This window comes from Haliotis rufescens, unplaced genomic scaffold (genome assembly GCF_023055435.1).
Source record: "Haliotis rufescens isolate VD_foot unplaced genomic scaffold, xgHalRufe1.0.p SCAF_93, whole genome shotgun sequence".
NCBI classification, from domain to species: Eukaryota; Metazoa; Mollusca; class Gastropoda; order Lepetellida; family Haliotidae; genus Haliotis; species Haliotis rufescens.
Genome location: NW_025964387.1, coordinates 132,833 through 141,928, shown reverse-complemented (window position 1 = coordinate 141,928; position 9,096 = coordinate 132,833). Strand labels below are relative to the sequence as shown.

At 41.2% G+C, this 9,096-nt stretch overlaps 1 protein-coding gene across 1 annotated transcript; it reads right to left on the bottom strand.

Annotated features, from left to right (window-relative positions):
• Positions 1-4,009: 4,009 nt before the first annotated feature.
• Positions 4,010-7,272, bottom strand: LOC124132001 (alpha-ketoglutarate-dependent dioxygenase alkB homolog 4-like). The gene is made up of 3 exons (XM_046495561.2): positions 6,991-7,272; positions 5,624-5,842; positions 4,010-4,656 (listed from the first exon to the last, which is right to left on the bottom strand). The coding sequence occupies exons 1-3, from the start codon at positions 7,102-7,104 to the stop codon at positions 4,141-4,143; spliced, it is 849 nt and encodes a 282-aa protein (XP_046351517.2). The 5' UTR covers positions 7,105-7,272; the 3' UTR covers positions 4,010-4,140.
• Between the last annotated feature and the right edge of the window lie 1,824 nt (positions 7,273-9,096).

Genomic DNA, 9,096 nt, shown 5'->3' with positions numbered 1-9,096 from the left:
AGAGTAAAGTATCCCCGACCTGTCAACCACAGCAGAGTACACTATCCCCGACCTGTCGACCACAGCACAGTACACAATCCCTGACCTGTCGACCACAGCACAGTACACAATCCCTGACCTGTCGACCACAGAACAGTATACTATCCCTGACCTGTCAACCACAGCATAGTCAAGTATCCCCGACCTGTCGACCACAGCACAGTACACTATCCCCGACCTGTCGACCACAGCAGAATACACTATCCCTGACCTGTCGACCACAGCACAGTACACTATCCCCGACCTGTCGACCACAGCAGAGTAAAGTATCCCCGACCTGTTGACCACAGCACAGTACACTATCCCAGACCTGTCGACCACAGCACAGTACACTATCCCTGACCTGTCAACCACAGCAGAGTAAAGTATCCCCGACCTGTCGACCACAGCACAGTACACAATCCCTGACCTGTCGACCACAGAACAGTATACTATCCCTGACCTGTCAACCACAGCATAGTAAAGTATCCCCGACCTGTCGACCACAGCACAGTACACTATCCCCGACCTGTCGACCACAGCAGAATACACTATCCCTGACCTGTCGACCACAGCACAGTACACTATCCCCGACCTGTCGACCACAGCAGAGTAAAGTATCCCCGACCTGTTGACCACAGCACAGTACACTATCCCAGACCTGTCGACCACAGCACAGTACACTATCCCTGACCTGTCGACAACAGCACAGTACACTTTCTCTGACCTGTTAACCACAGCAGAGTAAAGTATCCCCGACCTTTCAACCACAGCAGAGTACACTATCCCCAACCTGTCAACCACAGCACAGTACACTATTCCCGAACCTGTCAACCACAGCAGAGTACACTATCCCCGACCTGTCGACCACAGCAGAGTACACAATCCAAACCTGTCGACCACAGCACAGTACACAATCCCCGACCGAACGACCACAACACAGTGCACTATCCCCGACCTGTATTATGGGTGGAAATATATCTAGTGCAGACGAAATAACCAAAGCAAAACAGGTTTAGTCAGAAAACAAACCTGAGCATAAACTTGAAATACAGTTTGTAGTTTACAGATCAGTAGTACAAGGGAGACAACTCTATAGTTTACGTTTGTTTGACAATCGACCAAGAAAGTGTAGAGCATCAATCTCCAGCCACACATAGGCATCAATATAATTATGATATTCAATGATGTCTGTAACACAGTACAAAATTAGCAAGAGTCCCTTCATTTTGGACTACACTCTACATTTCAGCACTTATCATCACTCCACCTTCATATAAACACTGATAAAAGGCAGTCTTAATATGCAATGATATGTGGAAAGTTGTGTTTGTTTGTTTAGCAAGATTCCAACTATTTTACAGTGGTCTGTAAATAATCATGTCTTGACCAGGCGATCCAGTGATAGACATCCTGAGCCTGTGCTTAAAAGTATTTGTGAGTTTGAATCCCTGTTCTCTCTGAATAAGTTTCTAGGTTTGTCAGCACCATACCCGTCTCATGGGTTTCACCACAATGGTAAACTTCTCTGATCTTTATCACTTCAGGCTTTCCTCCAACATCAGAAACCTACTGCCACTTTAGCCTACTGTATTGTAGGTCTCCAGCTATCTCATAGTAACCACTTTTAAGTGAGACCTGGAGAGAAGTTTTACATTTGAATTGTATAAACATCTAATGTTGATCTTGTTAGTGACTAAACAGTGTCAAAAGACACATTTTTTTTCACATGAAAATTCCATGAGAGAGAATTGAACCTGCAACCTCACATCTCATGTTTAGTATTGTAACCCTGTTTTCCAAGCGAGGCAGGTGATGAAAGGGTGTTCAGTTTTACATGTCATGAATTCAGTTGTATGCATGCTGCACAGGGTCTTTCTCTTGTCTGCTGTCATCTAAATTGTTTTATACTGTGACTACTGCATTGTTTCACTATAGGTATGCCAATGTTTTCTTATTCTTTTTGGTATTTCTTGCATGTAGAGTACTGTACATGGTTCATAAGTTAGTTAAAACACTCTGAGGTTTGGGTTGAAAATGGAAAACCGAGAACGAGGGAAAAGCCCTTGAGTCGTGTTTTAACTATTACATAAAGCCAACATGCCGTGATATAACTGAAAAACTGTCTTAAACGATGTTAAACCACTAACTCACTTAATACATATGTATGATCAGGATAATATTTGGAAACAAAGACTTAAATAGAACAGCATTTGTTTGTTTGTTTGTTATTTAACGCAGCACTTATAGAGAATACTACACTCATTCTCGTTAGATACCATTTTTACGAAACGAGTGGACTTTCTATGGTATCTGACCGAGCGAAAGCGAGGTCAAATACCATAGAAAGTTCACGAAAGCGAGGTCAGATACCATAGAAAGTTCACGAGTTTCGTAAAAATGGTATCTAACGAGAATGAGTGTGGTATTTTATTTATTACCCAAGTTAAATATATATTTAAGTGTAAATACATAACAACTTTCGTTCGTTGACAGACCAAACTGAAACCGGTTGCAAAATCTGGTTGCGCATGAATATTGATATATGACCAAATATGGGCATTGTTGACATGTTTATGCATACGCATTAACAACATGCGCCTGCTGTTCTGTTTGCAAACAAACCAGCACCGACGCTCAAGATCCTTTTGGAAGAAAGTCTTCAACTTATGGTAATTTAAGCGCCATGTTGTTAGTACGCAGGACACCGATAAGAAAATTTGAATTGTCACATTAGCGCCGCGCTTTGAATATCGGACCAACAGTCACACGCATCACACTGCCGGGGTCCCGTCTGTGCAATCAAAATGGTTCGGTTTCCTTGATCTATCAGATGAATTTATATCATGTCCCTACCATTTTGGAAGAGGGAAATCAGACTGTTCGCCAAAGACATTCATGTTAACTGTACCACCCTATATACTGAAGACGTGAAAATCAACAAACTCAAATCTGCTTGCATGTCAGTGACAGCTTCGAACGATCGAAGGGCAAGATCCACCGGAATAAGAAAAGGCAACCGCGATCCACTCACAGCGTTTTACGCTAGAGATAGGGAATGTTACTGTTCACATTTGGGATGTTTGGGGCCACAAAATCAGAAGTCAAGCACACTTCCACGGAGTTTTCGAATGATTTGTATCGGAACTGTGAACTTTAAGTGATCTGGTCGTGCTGTCGTGTTCGTTCATTCATGAACAACACCTCCCGAAACAGCGCCACAAAATACGCTTCAAAGGGGACACCGATGGCACAACCGGATCATCCCAAGTAAGTCTAGATATCTGTCCAGATTGTTTAAACAGACTTCATTTCACCACGCTTATCCTTTTACGTTAAATCAAATTAAAAGTTGCGAAAATGGTCGGGTGCGTCACGCTCAAGGGACGCGCTCAATCGGCAGTCGTACATTGTAAATCGATTTATAGATCTAGCTTGATTATATGTCTGTAGGAGCTCTATGCATAACTTATATCGAATGCAAACCGAATTTGATGCGTGAGACTATCTTGTTTGGTTTAATAAAGTGTTTGTAAATATCTCTCGTTCTCATGAATTTCTTCAGTTCTGCCTTGTAATCGCAAAATGAATGACGTCTCGCGATTTTTTATGAATGAAAAAAGTAGTCCCGGTGTGACAAGAGGTCACGGTTATCCAATCAAAACGAATAAAACAAGGTCAACCTTGTACGACACACGTGTGACGTACGGATTTAGTATCTAACCACCTGTATCTTCACCACGTGGGTAATAAAGCAATATATTACAGCTACATGACGGCAGTCTGTAAATAATTGAGATAAATAATCGAGAATCCAGTGACAATCACGGAATTGGGATACGATGACAGGCATTAACTAAGTCAGCGAGCCTGACCACCCGGTCCTGTTAGTTGCCTCTTACAACAAGCATAGTCACTTCTTACTGCAAGCATGGGTTGCTGAAATGAATTCTAACCCGGATCTTCGGGGGTTGAAATAGAACAATCAATATGATATTGTTAATATTTAATTTAAATTAAATACATTTGAAGACTGTACACAACATTGTATAAAATCTATCTTCAGGCACAGAAAGACTTGCGGTAACCATGGCAACAATAAAACCTAAAGGAACCAGCCAATCAAGCAGGAGCTGATCCAACAGCAGAACCTGTAAAATTCAAGGCCACATCGACTAACTTTTGTCCAACAGATACCAATTTTCCCTGACCTCTGAACTCATCCGAGAGTTCCCTGAAAGTCATGGCAATACGCTTCTGTTTAATATCCTGTCTGTGAATGGCGTGTTTCCACTCAACCCGAGCAGGTCCAGACACGACTATCAAAGATCGCTGCAACAGCGGCACGTGAACCTCCACACCGGGCAGGTCATCCTTTGTGAAACACAGCGTGGTATCAGACACCAAGTTCAAGGTCACAAGTCTCTCCCCCCACAGCCAGAAATCATCGAAATGGGGATCAATGGCTGATCCCCTCTCCGGCACATACTCTAAATTGCACAGTTCCACAGGTATGAAATCCTCAAGATGGGGAACAGCCTTCATCCTCTCGTATAGAAACTGGCTGAAATCAGGCAATCCTGTGAATACATCTGTTTTCACTTTTTGTTTCTTGAAGTTTACCTTAGGCCCATAGTCCTGGAAAGAGAAAAACAGTGTGAGTGAGTGAGTGAGTGAGTATGGTTAACACAGCTTTATCAATATTCCAGCAATATCACGGCAGGGGACACCAGAAATGGCCTTCACAAATAGTACCCATGTCGGGAATTGAACCAGGGTCTTCGGCATGACAAGCAAATGCTTTAACCACTAGGCTAACCGACCACCCCTATAGATCATAGAGTTCAGTGAGGTAGTGACGTCTGATGCTACTTCTGACAGTTTTTCACTCACCCATGGGGATTCTGGGTTAGAGTAGTTCCCTAGCAACCAACACTGATCGATCAAATTAATGGAGTAAGTGGACAGTTTTGGTGGATGAGTGCGGCATTACACAACAAACGTACACACAGTTTTTCACTCCTATCATAAAGGTCAGCTTTGACGTGAGACGAAAATGACACTGGTTGCAAATGTTTCAAAACGTATTTGAGGGTGAACTCATTAATTATGATATGCACTTATTACCAGGAGTAAGGGAAATAACTCTGCATGACGACATGAAACATCCTCGGTCGCAGGACAAACCGAGCCTATCTTACTGTCATAGAGTTAGCAATATTCCAGCAATACCACGGCAGGGGATACCAGAAATGGGCTTCACACATTGAGTCTTTGGCATGACGATTTAACTATTAGGTTACCTAGATTTGTTTTCTATGCTGCATTCAGCAATAGTCCAGCTATATGATGGTGGTCTGCAAATATTTTGAGTCTGGACCAGACAATCCTGTGATCAACATCATGAGCACTGATCTACACAATTGGGATACAGTGACATGCATCAACCAAGTCAGCGAGCCTGACCACCGTTTAGTTGGTTCTTGTGACAAACATGGTTTGCTGAAGACCAATTCTAACCTGTGAAGGGGGGTGTGGCCTAATAAATGTTGGATTGTCAAAGCTAAGAAAATGCAGCTAGATAGAATCAACCTCAATCACATGCCTGCTTCCTTCTCCCAGACTGCGACTTCATGAACGGCGTTCTGTAGATGATGTCACAGAGCTGTTTCTCCTCTGACTCGCTGACAAAATCCTCAAGGATGAGGATACCGGAGAAGTCGAGCTTCTCACCATCAGCAGCTGTATGGGGATGTGACCTGCACCCCGGATCCACGTGAGCTACATTGCAGTGGTGGCAGTAACAGTAGACTTGTGATGTGGTCTGAAACAAACTAAGCCATTTTGAATGATAGGTTTCAATATAAGTCATAAACGTACTGTTTATTGCTTTGGGTTAACAGACCTTCAGTGTTTGACACTGGCCGCTGGCCGCTAGTCCAAGTCTAGTATACTTTCTTGAGGACCAGTAAAATTAAATAATTGGTGTAATTTGGGGGATAAAACAAAGTAACTTAAGTTTGTACGACTCATGAAATTAGTGATAGATCGACTCTAAACTCTCAGCAAAACCAGCAACCAACACGACCATGCATGAAAAAGTGGAGACATGCATGGAAAAGTGGAGACATGCATGGAAATGTGGAGACATGCATGGAAAAGTGGAGACATGCATGGAAAAGTGGAGACATGCATAGAAAAGTAGAGACCATGCATGGAAAAGTGGAGACCTGCATGGAAAAGTGGAGACATGCATGGAAAAGTGGAGACATGCATGGAAAAGTGGAAAACACTATGGAACAACCTGTAGTGATGTGTAGCAACAAGACCATATCAAAATCATTTTGGAGCCGTACAAAGATATGGTTACAGTTGGTGTTATTGATAAAATGGGTGGCTTGGCGATTATATAATTTACTTATTAAGATTTATTTACTGTTTACAGAAAAATATACTGCGTGAATAATGACTAACAATTTGGGGCCTAATAGGTCTTCAGCATGCCATGCTTGCCGTAAAAGGCAAGCGACTATGCTTGTCACAAGAGGCGAATAACTGGAATCGGGTGGTCAGGTTTGCTGACTTGGTTTATGCATATCATCGATCCCAATTGCGTGGATCGATGCTCATGATGCCACTCACAGGATTGTTTGGTCCAGATTCTATTATTTACAGACTGCCATCACATAGCACGAAGATTGGTGGGTGCGATGTTAAATAACGAAAAACTTATATAAAAAACCCTTAAAAAACACAACAACAAAAAACAAAACAACTGTGGTGTTACTCTTTCTAACTTTCTAATTACGAGTATCAGAAGATCATAACAAAAAATCTTAGGTTTGTTGACTTGTAGTTCATTTTGTGTGCATTTGAGAGCATTGTCACTTTTTGTATTTGTATACATCGTTTCTGAATAAGAGCATAGATACTACACCGGCATACTAATTTTGATCCATCAATTTTTCTCACCTTTTCGGGCTGTTGGTCAGATTTTGAAACTGAAGTTTGGTCATCTGCGATTTCCTCACACAACAAGCACGTCCGTATACCTTTACAACCACACGCTTTCTCTGGGTGATCCATTTTGATGAGCTGTAAATTTCAAGACATGGAATACAAATTCCTTGATCTTTTATCACATTACATGTGTCGTTTCCAGTTATTGCGTGTATCCTTGGCTCCATACACTGTTTATCGACTGTAGCACGCGTCGTTATTAAAGCTTGGTGTCGACTCAGAACAAATGTGAAACTGTGACTGAGAGTCGCAAACGTAAGTGTAGCCAGGAACTTGTTTAGATGGGAGCAGGTACTTCCGTTTATAATCACTTCCGGTTTGTAGCAGCGGCGGGAAGTTTACGGTCGAGTCAGTATACGTCCCTTTCCCAGACCAGGCCTCAGAGCTACGTTTATCGAGAGGTATGCCTGTTATGCTCGCGCGTGTAGTTCAACTATACTGTATTTAAGCTTCCGCACGACAATACGAAATGCGCGGCTATCTATAGACAAATCCCAGTCAAATTATAACAATTCCATACATTTTTGTCTGAATAAATATTATTATACTGAACGCAGTATTCTTTTATATATAATATGTATATATACTTACTCGATCAAGCTCACTCAATTTTAACACATTTAAAGCCATTATTTTTTTTATCTGTACTGTTAGTGAGGTGACGATTGAGATCATCTGTGGTTTGATTCAGTCTCTTTAGACATCGTGGTAATGTATCACACTACCCTAAACTAATAAATACATGCATGTTTGTAAAATCCGTTTGTCTAGGTACTAGAACGGACATATACATACATATTCATTATACACATTCTCGCAATCTCACAAATATAGCTGACAAACGATAGCCGAACTTTCTTTTCAGAACACAGGCCACTTTAATTTACTCTGATCCCTTATTTTTTGCTATCAAGTCATCAGAGAGGTAAACAGATATGTTTAAACTGGTTAGCTCACTTTTTTTATACAATATTTTCTTTTGACAATCGGATTTAAATAATTTCTATCAAAGGGGAATCTCGACTTAACATAAGCTTTACCACTATATCCTATATCGTCGAATTCACAGATAAAAAATATGGAAAAATACATGCTTTGGCATATTCGAATCCAGTGCCATTTATGCTGACTCACTTTAATCTAGTCAACGTTCTTCAGAATGTATTCTTTGTAGCCACCCTACACATAGGTTATGAAATAGAGCTTTGCGTATTTTCGTTATTTTATAAACAACTACAGACAACTACAGACTCTTCATATTGCCTTGTATATAGCGTGTGCGTAAATCATCGCCGCTACCCCTACAACTAGTTTAATACAATTATTTTTTGTATACTCAAGCCACTGACTGGTCACTCTACACATTACTATTATATAAAAGAAACATCCTTGTGTATTTTCCCCATCAATTAAACGAGAGGCGTACGTTGGTCTGGGAAAGTGACAACTACAGAGTCTTCATATTGCCTTTTTTAGATATGTAAAAATCCTCATGGCTACCCCTACAATGGGTATAATACAGTGCTTTTTTATTCGGTCCACTGAAACGTCACTCTTACACATTATTATGAAAAAAGAGCATTGCGTATGTTTCATATTATTTTATACGGGGCGCGAACATTGGTCTGGGAAAGGAACAACTGCACACTGTTCCTATTGCCTTGCATTGGCTGTGGGAAAATCATCGCCACAATACCCCCATAACTAGTATTATACAATTATTATTTGTACGGGGGACGGGCATTGGTCTGGGAAACTGGGACAACTTGTTGCACGAATGGCCTTGTATATACATAACAGGATTCTCTACTCCAGTATAACAATATCAACTCTACTGTATAAACATTGCTTCCGACTTGTATATACTTGTCAACCAGGCTCTGTATATCACTTTGATAACGGCTTTAGAACCTACACCGAAAAGTCGCTCTTAATTGTAATAAATAAGTTGTTCATCCATAAATTCTTATCCTTACTTAACATGTGATTCTCAATAAACCCTCAGTAAAGTCAAGGTACCCAGTACAGCATCCTGAGCGAAGAACCGAACACAGTGAT